Source organism: Manihot esculenta, chromosome 13 (assembly GCF_001659605.2).
Source record: "Manihot esculenta cultivar AM560-2 chromosome 13, M.esculenta_v8, whole genome shotgun sequence".
NCBI classification, from domain to species: Eukaryota; Viridiplantae; Streptophyta; class Magnoliopsida; order Malpighiales; family Euphorbiaceae; genus Manihot; species Manihot esculenta.
Genome location: NC_035173.2, coordinates 33,805,497 through 33,818,961, shown reverse-complemented (window position 1 = coordinate 33,818,961; position 13,465 = coordinate 33,805,497). Strand labels below are relative to the sequence as shown.

Genomic DNA, 13,465 nt, shown 5'->3' with positions numbered 1-13,465 from the left:
CTAACCGCAAATAGTCTGTCATCTGTACCCTACTTCCTCCAGGTGAACTAGGCTTAGGTATTTGGACAACTGGGGCTACTGGTTCTATTGGTGGTGGAGGAGGTGCAACATTCCCTGAGGTAGGGTTTGCTAAACTTGGATAACCAAAGAAGGGTGGAAACATGGTATACTGTGGATGTGGCAGTGGATATGGCGGATAAAAGGAAGGATAGGGCATAAAGGTGGGATATGGGGGATAACTAGGAAACTCTGATGTACCTCTCATCGGGTACTCTGCCCCCCACTGGTAGGGTGGATACTGAAGTGGAACAAATCTCGAGGCCTGAGTGCCTCCTTGAGACTCACCCATATCTCCTCCTAACCTGCTCCTGCCAAAGCTACCATCTCTGCTCTGCATATCCTCCTCTAGGACTCTCCTAAACCCTGACATACCACTCTGCACAACTCCCCTTCTACTCTCATCACTAGACCTTCTAGGGTCCCTTGATGTACCTTCTCTGCTTAAACTATCTGATGTTGCCTTTTGCAGAACTGGGAGATGAGCATCCATGTCCTCATCCTCCGACGGAGCTCCAGTCAATCTAGCAGATCGACGAGTTCCTCTCATCCTACCGCTGAAAAGCACAACATCACACAAACATATCATCAAATAATCCATGTGAAAACACATGACTCCTTAACACATATCAAGTAGACCAATAATGCACATATCAAACATATCAATAATGCACATGCAGCTCATCATGGCATTTCACATCATCATGCAAGACAGGACTCCACATCCTATCCTAGTGGACATGATTGTACCTATTGTGCTTTCCCTCCTATATAAAACAACACCTCTTTCCGATGTGGGAATCTGATCCTTGAGCATCTTCGCTCAACACACCGTACTCGAAGAGCTACACGTCTGACATCTTAACCTCTTTCCGATGTGAGATAGCTCTGATCCCTGAGTATACTGACTCAGCACATCGTACTCTAGAGGCCCTATGCTCTGATACCAATCTGTAACGACCCGGAAACCGGTACCCCTCAGTAACGGTCCGAACCATCACTGGCACTAGGATCCAGATCGGCTTAAGGCCGCCGGGACCCGTAGTCAGCCAACTATACTCTCTGTGTACCTGATAAATCCCATACATGATACAAAACGACTCAACAATCCTGTAAAACTCTGTAGGCTTAACTGCTGCTACTCATATATGTCAATCTGAAATGGCCCTCAGGGCCTATACCAGGGACTACTATCTGCTGTGGTCCAGGGATTAACACAATCTGTAACACATCCCACTGGTATCTCATCGAAGCCATACATTAAGCCTAACTCACACATTTCTCATCAAGAAACGTAAAACAGGATGCATGTACAAAGGGATTAATCATACATCACACTATGGCAACGACACTAGAGAAAGCACAAGTCTATCCAGTAACTGATAGTACATATCGATACATTACATGACAACTACTCTTTTAATTACATCATGTCCACTATGCTAGTACAAACATACATTCATGCATCACTGTTCTTTGTACTCTTGCTGACGTTGACTTCCCATAGCTATCTCAGAACCTGCAAAACTGGGGTTAAGGGAGTGGGATGAGCTACTACAGCCCAGTGAGAAGGAACAGGCAAAACAGTTCATTAATTACATGGTCTCATGAAATGCATCACATCACAACATATCAACAAAAGGATGAACTTGTCACCAATAGCCCTTCAGTGTATACATATAACCATATGTCCAACTTGCCAGGGGCGATTAGGCCTCACCTGGACTTCTCTTCCCTGGCTCTATCACAAGGCCAACTGTGCCAGGGGCGATTAGGCCTCACCTGGACTTCTCTATCTGAGTCAGGTCAAACTGTCTATCTCATAGTACCAGGAGCGACCTGGACTATCCAGGGGCGACCTGGTATGGCTACCTCATGCCATAACTCTATATATGTACTCTGTGCTCTATCAAGGGCTAAGGATCATCCAACATTCATCCGCACAAATATCATCTTATGCAATGCGTCATATTCGTGAATGCTAATGCAGCACAACCTAATACATAACATGGCATTTTATGATGCATGGATCATGCTCGAATCGTGTCATTTTTCAAGATAAAATATTTAGTTTAGTTCCACTCACCTGTAGCCTCTGCTTGGCTAACTCTGGGCTAACTAGCTCTGGACCAACTCTAACTCTGAAGCAGTTACTACTGCTAAATACCTCATTTTCTCGGGTCCAATCCTACAATGGAGGACTTAAATGAGGTACCAAACATACTCTATACAACTGATAAACATCTCTTATACACCTTCCCAAAACCCCTCTAAAACACCTCAAAACATGCATGCAAAACAAGCAAAGGAAGGCTGGACAGGGCACCTTCGGCAGCACCTTCGGCGGCCGAATGTCTCCTCCAGAGACGAAAGTCAGGCATGTTCGGCGGCCTAACTTGGACTTTCGGCGGCCGAACCTGAGTTCATCCAGAACTCAGTTTCGTGCACAAGGACGCCTGCCAGTCCCTCTATCACCTGCGCAACCCTCAATACATACATTTAACCCCTCTAAAACATGCATAAACACTTTAACAAACATAAAGGAGCTTAAAACAACTTAAACTCCAACAAAACAAGCTCACAAGGCACACATCAAACATAAAGGATTCATCAACCCTATATGCCCATCTCATGCAAACTCATGCCTAGCTCCCTTTTCCCTTTACAAAACTCATATAAAACATCATAAAAACCATGGATCAACACTTACCTCTTGAAGAACAAAGGCTAGTATGATTCAAATGCAAAGATATGGAGAAACCAAGCTTCAACAGCATCAAACTCCAAAACCTTGGTTAAAGCTCATAGCTTTTCAAAACAAGGGTAAAACTCATTAAAACCTTGAAAGAGTTGAAGAAAAAACCATGAAAACACTTCAAGGAGATCAAGAACTTACCTAGGTCAGAAGGAGAGAAGAAGTCTCCCCCTTTTTTTGCCACTCGGTGCCCTTATAGATGAGCAACCGCCTCAGGTTCGGCGGCCAAACCTGCATGCGAAACCATGCAACGTTCGGCGGCCAAACATTGCCTTCGGGGGCCGAAACTAGGGGACTTTCGGCGGCCGAACTTTACCTTTCGGGGGCCGAACCTGCATTCTGCCTCCTTGGCCTTTTCTCTTCCAAACTCAATCATTTTCACTCTAAACCTTTAAAATACTTGAAAATATGTTAGAAAACCTTTCTCTTACCCTTCTAGAAACCTCTGACATCCTCGAATTCCACCGGACGGTAGAAATTCCGATGTCTGAATCTGCCGGGTATTACAAGGACCCCATTCTACGGCCTGACACGGATATGGAACTTGAAGACCAGGTGCCCAGAGGAGGCCCTGGGAAAATGGTAAGTAATGTATGACATGACAGGAAGACCAGGACCCCATGCTATGGCCTGGCACGAAATGATGCTGGGACTATTTGGTGACAAGTTCACCCAACCCTTGATGTGAATTGTCTGAGTTATGATGCATTTCATATGAGCATGTTTGTTAACACATTTTTATGGTTCTACTCACTGGGCTTGTTAGCTCACCCCTCTCCCTTAACCCCCAGGTTTGCAGGTACAGGATAGAGCAGGAGGTCGGATAGAGTAAAGTCTTAGTCATGAAATAGTTTGTAGTGGACATGATGGATATTGTAATGTAATGTTGAGTTATGTAATGTAATGATGATATTGAGGTTTAGAAGTGTGCTTGACCATAATATGTTGTAAATCCCTTTTTAGATACATGATCTTAAATGTTTATGGATGCTTATGTTTAACCAAACTTAATGCATGATTATGTCACCCCATTGGAGCATTGATGAGGACTCCAAGGTGGGGTTAATGTTAATGTCTATGTTACTGCATGCACAGGTTGAGTTTGGTTCATGAATGAAAAAGAAAAGTTTAAATTTTTATGTATGTTGTTGATCATGTATGGGATTAAGCAGGTTCTCAGGATGCATGTTAGGCTTGCTACGGGTCCCAGTGGCCTTAAGCCGATCTGGATCCTAGCGCCGATAGCGGTCCGATTTTCGGGTCGTTACAGTCATCCTCTATGGAGATGACCTCCCGGTCGCTTGCAGTAGCCTTGTTAGTGGTTGGGAAGACTTCAACTCCTCATTCAGAGATTTTCTTTGATGGCAAAGATAAATCAGTCCTCTTCAGTTCGACGCCCTCGACCGATCTAGCCGTATCCGAAGGAGCTTTCTTCACTTCCTCTAAAGAGGCCAGCCGAGATCTGGAGGTTGGAGAAGACTGGGGAATTGAGCTCGATCCACCATGACTAGATGGTCTGGAAGACCTGGCACCCCTGGAGCTCTGTTTGGAAGCTCGACCAGAGGGCAGAGCTGGGATCTTATTCATCGTCCTAATGGAAATAGTCTTAGCTACCTCCTGGGTGGCCTCTTTCACCGACAGCCCGGCTCGAAGAGCATCCAGAGCCGCGTTCATGCTCTCACGGGATAACACGAGGTTCTTTGGGGGCTTGATCTGTTCCATCTTCACGTCGGAAGCTGCAAAAATGCAAAATTAATACAGAACAAGACAATTTACCACAAAGATTACCCAGACAAAATAACACAACTGAGTGGAGTAAAATACCCGCTTCACTAATATCACGAAGATTAGACACAAACATGCATTTCTCAACATCGTATTTCTTTTCAATAGAGGTCAGCCAAATAAATCCAACTTGTTCGGTAAGACTCAGCTGGGGCGGGTCATTGCAGTTCAGTGCAACTTCTTCCCAGGAGAGCTCTAGATCCCAGACTAGCCCGGACTCCTTCCTAAGCTCCACTACGACAAAGCCCTCCATCCAGCCTTTTATTGAATCCTTATGACCCGAAAAGATCGAGAGCCCTCCTCGAGGAGAAAAATAATAAAAACAGTGGCTTGCTTTGACTAATCGGAAGAAGGAGACAAACAAAGGCACCGTGGGCGTGATCCCCCGGCTTAGACACACGGACTCAAAAGAGGACATAAACAGAATGGAGTTGGGGACTAGCATCCGAGGAGTTATACTGAAGTACCGGAAGACCTCCGTAAAGAAAGGAGAAAAAGGGAAAGTTAAGCCAAACTCCCTTTATTTAGCAAAAAAGACCAGACTCAGGTCCCGTTGGGGATCGATCAGGTCAGAAGGAGGAGGATCGGGAAGAACAATCCTTTCGTTTAGATAAGGGGCACGGATGCGAAAAAGGAGGGTATCTAAATACTCCCGAGAAAAGAAATTTTTCAGAATGGACGAGGTGATATTAGACTCAACGTTAAGAACGTCAGGAAGCTTTGGTTTCCCCATAGAATAACAAAGAAAAGAGCGTACCTTGGAAACGGCTGAGGAAGAAGGACGATGTAGGTAAATCGCAGAGAAGACAGAAGAGAGAGGAAAGGTTGCAAGAAGGCAGAAAGAATTTGAAATGCAAAACAGTAATGAGGTGAAAAGTCGCTCTGCAAGATTTTGTCCTGGAGCGGCGCGGTCATTATTACTCTCGATGTTTACCCCCTCGTCAGTCGCCTAATAACTGACGAGAAGGTAAATGGGCAATTGATGACCGCTGGGCTCATCACTCCCCGGTCTGGGTTCCAGCCCACGATGCGGGCCCATCATCCCGAAGCCCTCGAACCTCACGACTCGCACTAAGTCCAGCTCCCCCTCTCCAAGGCCAGCCCGACCCTTATATAATAAATTCCTTAACTCTCTAATTCTTTTTTTGAAATGGTCCTTACTTTAATTCTAAAAGCACTTAATTTTTATTATTTTAATTCTTAATTTGAAATAGGAAAAATTATTTTTTAATCCCTGAGATTTAATGTAATTAACACTTCTGTCCCTTTATTTTGGCGACCCAACACTTAAGTCCCTCACTTTCTCTTCTGTCCAAATTCATAGTCCTTCTGTCCAAAATAGCCGTTTGGGACATGTGAATTGAAAAAATTGACCCTCACTAAAAGTCCCGCTATTTCAAAATTACGAAATCCAAACCCAATTCTTCTTCTTCTTCTTCTTTTTCTTCTTCACCATAACTCTTACCCTTCCTGCAACTCTCAAATAATGCTTCAGGGAGAAAAAAGATGGAAAAGAGAGAGAGAAAAAAAAAAAAAAAGAAAAGTCAACAATGTCAAAAGGAAATAGAAAAAATATGAGGGAGAACAAAGACGAAAAGGAGAAAAAATTAAAAATCAACAATGTCAAAAAGAAATAGAGAAAATATAAGGGAGAAAAAAGATGAAAAAGAGAGAAAAAAAAAAAGAAAAAGAAAAATCAACAATGTCAAAAGGAAACAGAGAAAATATGAGGGAGAAGAAAGATGAAAAAGAAAGAGAGAAAAAAAGAGGAGAATTAACAATGGATAAAAGGAAATGGAGAAATATGAAGGAGAAGAAAGATAGAGATTTTAAGTTAAGATGAGGGTATTTTTGAAAAATATTATCACCTCTCACCTCTAATTTTTTGACCAAACGGCTTAAATGGGCGGTAGAACTACAAATTTAGATGGAAGAAAAAGTGAGGGATTTAAGTGTTGGATTGCCAAAATAGAGGAACAGAAGTGTTAATTACGTTAAACTTTAAGGACTAAAAAATAATTTTTCCTTTAAAATATAAACTCTCCATTTTGAATGAATTTTTAAACTTAATTTATTTTAAACCAGAAATTTTAGAGTTTAAATAAGAGATTAGAATAATAAAAGTCAAAAGTATTTTTAGGTATATAATTAATTAGAGTTAAATGATTATTTACATAAATTTAATTTAATTAATATTTCATGATGATAAAATAAATAAATATTACAGTTATAATCGTGATTAAATATAAAGTTTAATTTTTTTATTTAATTGGATAAATTATCTTAAAAAAATTTACTATAATTATAATAAATTTTAAAAATTAAAGATTTTATTTACCTACTGTAATCGTGATTAAATATAATATTTTAATCTAATTTTTAGATTCACAGCTAAAAAATTAATATGAAATTTGAATTTTTTTAAAAATTAAATAAATAAAGAAAATAGAATCGACCCATCTAATCAAAGCAAGTCATCACACAATAAAATCAATTGAAACCACTTTCACATCATACCCAACTTTTTATTTTATCATGCAATTAATATAGATTGCATGAGAAAACCTAGCAGGCAACAGTACATCATATACCAACTTGACAAGATCTTATATGATACTGATCTTGTAATAATAATAATTTTAAGCATATTTCGTGGCTATCTCACAGAGACAAAGACAAAGTTCACGGGGTTTAGAAAACATGGGCATATGATCCGAAGCTTCAATCTGAAACACTTGTTGAACAGCATTATTTGCAATCATCCACTGCTGAAATTCAAGAGGAATTGCTTTGTCTTCTGGGCATACGACATATACTCGCCTAACTGATCCATATCCTTCAGTAGACAACTTTTTTGCCTGAGAGAGATCGTGCAAGAACAGCGACGAAGGCCTCACCAAAGTCTTGGCCAATTCAAGATCCTCAGTGGGACTGAGTTGATAGAGCTTCGAAGATAAGAACTTTGGCCCAAAGTATGTTGTTGTCATGTGCTGCAGAGAGCTGCTGTAGGGTAAACGTTGTGTATCCATCCATGCTTCATCTTGGGTCCTTTTGTTGTACTGTATCATTTATTATCAAATATTATCATTCTGAGAAAAAAAAAAAAAAGAATCAATAGATATGCGCGTACCTGATCCAAGACATAAGATGGCTGATGAAGGGTATCAGGCATAAAAGCTGCTAAGTAAACAGCAACAGCAATTTTCTGAGGGAATTTGTCCATGGCAAGAGCCAAATTCAGGCCTCCGAAGCTGTGGCCTACAAGGATAACTCTTTCATTTTGAGGCAGTGAAGCCAAAAACTCCAACAGAGGTTGACTATAGTCAGATAGTGTCTGAACTTGTTGGATTGGCTTCATGTGGATGCCAGAAGCCGCCAGGTCCAACGCTGTGACCTGGTGGCCGGCAGCCTCAAGCAGTGGCTTTAGCTTGTACCAAGACCAAGCCCCATGGCATGTCCCGTGAATGAGAACGAAATGCTTTTGCCGGTTGAGGCCATTCATTTTTGCTGCTTTGTGCGTGTGGAGATGGAAAACTGAGAGTTCATTATATAAAGAAAGAAAAATTATTACATAAAATGTACGATTTTATCATATAGTGGGTCCACGATGATTGTAAAATTAAAATTAAAAAGTATAAATATTAAAAATGGTTAAAAAATTTTTTATGGAAAATTAAAACATTCATTTTTATAAAATATATAAATAATTATATAAAATTAAACTAAATTAATAAATTTGTTTAAATTTTAAAGACTTTATAGCAATTTAATTATGGAAAACACGTGTTGGTGTCAATATCTAAGAAAATTATTGAGTGAAAAGATTGTACCGTGTATGATACTTACATAATATTATAAATAAATAAGAGTAAAATATTTATATAATAATCAATAAAAGAAGAAAAATATTATAATTAGTAAACAAGTTTCTAATTCATCTAAAACGAATCTATTAAACTCATTTTAATAATAAAATAAATTTATTAAAATTTATATAAAATAAAAAATATCAATTAATATTATTTTTCTTCAAATTAATAATATTTAAATATTATTTAAAAATTAATATGTTTTCTCTTACTATTCTTTTGTTATCATAATTTTTATGTATAAAAATTAAATTAATAAATAAAATAATATTGTTTTAATATTTTTAAAATGGATAGTCATCTATCCAATCTGTGCTCTGCGGGGTCCGTTAAAAAACGGAACGAACAAAAAATCTATTTTAAAAATGAGATTCAAATTTCTTATTCAAATTAAAAAAAAAAAATATTAACAATTTCTCAAGCCTTTGACAGTAGCACGTGTATGGTGTCTCTGGTGTTGTATTTATGGATATATGTGAAATTATTGATCAGTAGCCACGTCACCATCATACAGTGAATTTGGTCATTAAGGTGTCGTATGGTTCCGTTGAATTCTTACGAGTCATGTCATTGAGTCGGTCCACATCCTTCGCGTGCGAATTTTACAAGGGAAAAAATGCGTTTAGGGACGTGGCTGCAGGTTTTACTATTTTTTTTCTTAATATAATTTTGCTAATGATATAACATAATTATTTTTATATAAAATTGAAGTGTTTTTAGCTTTTTTTTTAATTTTTTATATTCCATGATGATTAATAATGCTATTATTATTGTTATTATTATTATTATTATTATTATTATGATATATTTTAAATAAGTTTTTATAAATATTTTCAATTTGATAAAAATTATTGGTATTATAAACATAAACATTAATATTTTTAGAAAGTGATAAAGTAAATAAATTAATTTAAATTTATTTTTAATTTATTCTAATTAAAAAATTCAATTAAATTTTATTATTTTTAAATTTATTTTCAACAAAAACTTCTATTATAAAAATAAATTTCTATTAAAAAAATTCAAATTCATTTATTTATTATGAGAATTACATTCTGATGACTATTGGATCATGAGCATCCAATTTATATATGACGGAGCCCATATTGGAAGGTTAAACCATAACTCTATCAAACTCTAATAGACAGGTTCATTCTTTAATACACAGCTCAGACCTCGTTTGAATAGTACAGGACTCAGGTTTAAGTGAAGGAAGTCTAGCCCAATTAACTTGATCTGTGAAGCAGCAGACTCTTAAACATCTGGAATTATGCCCACATGACCCCGGAGGAAATTAAATGGCCGTATGACTATGGAAAAAAACACATTATGCCAGTACATATGACCCCGCATGACAATGACAATATACAGAGAGTCATCCTAAAGTGACGAAAGACATCAATAAATACTGGGGTAAAAGGGAAGGTCAATCCGAAATTACGTTGTTTGATAAAGAAGATTAGGTTGTGTCCTTGCTGGGTGTCTATTAGGTCCGTCGGAGGAGAGTTGGAAGGAAATTCCCTCATTAGGAAGGGAGCCCTAATCCTATAAATGGTAGTGTCAGTGTAGTCGCTGGAGAAATAATTAGAAAGGAAAGAAAGGGTGATAAATGTAACGACCCGGAATCTGGACCGCTACCGGCGCTAGGATCCAGATCGGCATAAGGCCGCCGGGACCCGTAGCAAGCCTGACATACCTCCTGTACACCTGTTTAATCCCATACATGATCAACAAAGTACATAAAAATTTTGATCTTTCTCATTCAATTACCAAACTCAACATGTGCATACACAACTCATAAACATAAACATCAACCCCACACTGGAGTCCTCATCAAATACTCCAATGGGGTAACATAGCATATAGTGAGTTTGGTCTACATAATATATCATTAAACCATTACATTTGAAAGATCATGTAACAAAAGGGATTAACATACATACTAGGGTCAAACACAACTCTAATCTTCAATAACATCATTATATTACATAACTGATCAATACTATACTTTACATTACATCATTCTCATGTCCACTACTAACTATTACATAGACATGACTTTATTCTAGCTGACCTCCTGGTCTATCCCGTACCTGCAAACCTGGGGAAATTAGGGAATGGGGTGAGCTACTAAAGCCCAGTGAGCAGAATAATAAAACATTGTATTTAAAACATATGATATCATGGAATGCATCACAGCAAAAACAAATCACATCAAGGATGAACTTGTTACCATTTAGCCTTCCATACAGTCTAATCATGCCAGGGGCGTAGTGCAGGCATGCCTGAACTTCCATATCATAACATACATATCCAATCGTGCCGGGGGCGTAGTGCAGGCACGCCCGGACTTTCTCTTACATAGTGCCAGGAGCGTAGAGCAGGCACGCCTGGACTTCCATATCCTATCATCATGTCATAACATATGAGGGCTAATGGATCATTCAACATTCATCCACATCAACAACATAATATGCAATGCAACATATTCGTGGATTCTAATGCAAGCACCCTAATATATCTCATGGCATTCATGATGCGTGAATCATGCTAAAACTTTCATTATTTGCTTTGAAACATAAAGAGTTATTCCACTCACCTCTGGCTAGCTCTGACAAGACACTGAAGCAGCTGTCTCACTACTGGGGTCCTCGGTTCCTCGGGTCCGAATCTACACAGGTGGACTCAAATGAAGGACCAAACATACATGATCGAGACTCTAAAATACTCCCCAAAAATTCCCTAAAACACCTTAAAACAATCATAGAAATCATGCAAAGGAAGGCTGAACAGGGCACTTTCGGCGGCAGGTTCGGCGGCCGAAAGTCCCTCCAGAGACGAAAGTCATGCACCTTCGGCGGCACTTTCAGCGGCCGAAGGTTCCTTCCAGAGACGAAACTCATGCATGTTCGGCGGTACCTTCGGCGACCGAAAGTCCCTTCCAGAGCCGAAAGTCCACTTTCGGGGGCAGGGTTCGGCAGCCAAAAGGCTTGCCTCCACAGGCAGGTTCGGCGGCCGAAAGTCCCTTCGGCTGCCGAACCTGAGTTCTTCCAAAGGGCAGAACTCAGTCTCCAACATGCACATTTGCCTCCCAAAACATTCAATCATGCATTTACCTATTCTACAACAAGCAAACTCAGGCCAACAAGCATATAGGGGTCCCAAACTATCCTAAACCCCAACTACAACACATCAAACATACATGAACAACCCACATTGCTCAAAACTCAACATTATCCCATAAACTCAAAAATAACCTAAACATGCATTTCTATCCCATAAATCCTCATAAAACTTACTTAAAACATAAAAGGAGTTAAAGATCTACTCTTACCTCTTGAAGATCGAGAGGAGAGGCGATCTAACTCGGAGATGGGAGAGATCTCGCTCCTTAGGTCTCTAAGCTTCAAAACTTGCTCTTTTTGCTCAAATATCTTCAAACCAAGATAAAACTTGTTAAAACTTAAAGGATTTGACGAAAATCATAAAAAACAACCATGGGAGAGCATGGACTCACTGTTGGCCGAAAATGGGGAGAAAACTCGCCCGTTTCGGCCATGGAGCCCTTATATAGGGGCTGGCCAGACCACCCTTCGGCAGCCTAAAGTTCCTCCAAAAATCATGCAAGTTCGGCGGCCGAACATGAGGTTCTGCAGCCGAACCTGAATCACCTTCGGAATCCTAACTTGCCCCCCTAAACTATCCCACGTTCGGCGGCCGAACTTGAGGTTCGGCGGCCGAACCTGGAAATGCCTCCTTGGTCTTTTTCATTCAAAACTCAATTTTCTTCTTTCTTAAAATCATAAAATACATTAAAACATTTTATAAAAATATTATCTTACCCTTATAGAGGTTTTCGACATCCGAGATTCCACCGGACGGTAGAAATTCCGATACCGGAGTCTAATCGGGTATTACATTCTTCCCCTCTTAAGAACATTCGTCCCCGAATGTTCATCAACAAACACATGCAGCATAAAACATCAACATACAAAGCATAAAACATCAACATACAAAGCATAAAACATCAACATACATACAAAACACATAGCACTCACCTTAGAAGAGATGAGGATATTGCTGAAGCATGGACTCCCATGTCTCCCAGGTACACTCCTCAATGTTGTGGTGATTCCAAAGTACTTTCACCATCGGGATTTCCTTGTTTCTCAAATTTCTGATCTGGGTGTCTAGGATCCGCACTGGCTGCTCAACATAGGTGAGATCTTCTTGGATCTCCACATCAGGCTCACTAAGAACCTTGCTCGGATCTGACACGAACTTTCTTAATATGGAAACATGGAAAACCGGATGGATTCTCCCCATTAAAGCAGGTAAGTCCAACTTATACGATACATTCCCGATCTTTTGCAAGACTTCAAAGGGTCTGATGTACCATGGAGCTAGCTTACCTTTCTTCCCAAACCGAATCACCCCTTTCATAGGAGACACCTTGAGCAATACCAAATCCCCCTCCTGAAACTCCACTTGCCTTCTGCGGATATCTGCATAACTCTTCTGCCTGCTTGCAGCAGTCTTGATCCTTTCTCTGATTATGGGCACCACTCTGCTGGTGATCTCTACTAGCTCAGGCCCTGCCAAGGCCCTTTCTCCAACTTATTCCCAACAAACAGGTGACTTGCACTTCCTTCCATATAAAGCCTCATATGGAGCCATCCCTATGCTAGCATGATGGCTATTATTGTAGGCAAACTCTACCAAAGGTAGATGTTGCCTCCAAGAACCGCCAAAATCCAGTACACACATTCTGAGCATATCTTCTATAGTCTGGATGGTCCTCTCTGATTGTCCGTCCGTCTGAGGATGGAAAGCAGTGCTAAAATCCAACCTGGTACCCATAGCGTTCTGCAGACTCCGCCAAAACCTGGAGGTGAACTGGGGTCCTCTATCAGACACTATTGAAACGGGAACCCCATGCAACCTGACAACCTCATCAACATACACCTGCGTCAACTTGTCCACAGAATAGCCGCTTCTA

The 13,465-nt window shown here is 39.8% G+C and overlaps 1 protein-coding gene across 1 annotated transcript; it reads right to left on the bottom strand.

Annotated features, from left to right (window-relative positions):
• Positions 1–7,155: 7,155 nt before the first annotated feature.
• Positions 7,156–8,117, bottom strand: LOC110630401 (salicylic acid-binding protein 2). The gene is made up of 2 exons (XM_021777885.2): positions 7,728–8,117; positions 7,156–7,656 (listed from the first exon to the last, which is right to left on the bottom strand). The coding sequence occupies exons 1-2, from the start codon at positions 8,097–8,099 to the stop codon at positions 7,237–7,239; spliced, it is 792 nt and encodes a 263-aa protein (XP_021633577.1). The 5' UTR covers positions 8,100–8,117; the 3' UTR covers positions 7,156–7,236.
• Between the last annotated feature and the right edge of the window lie 5,348 nt (positions 8,118–13,465).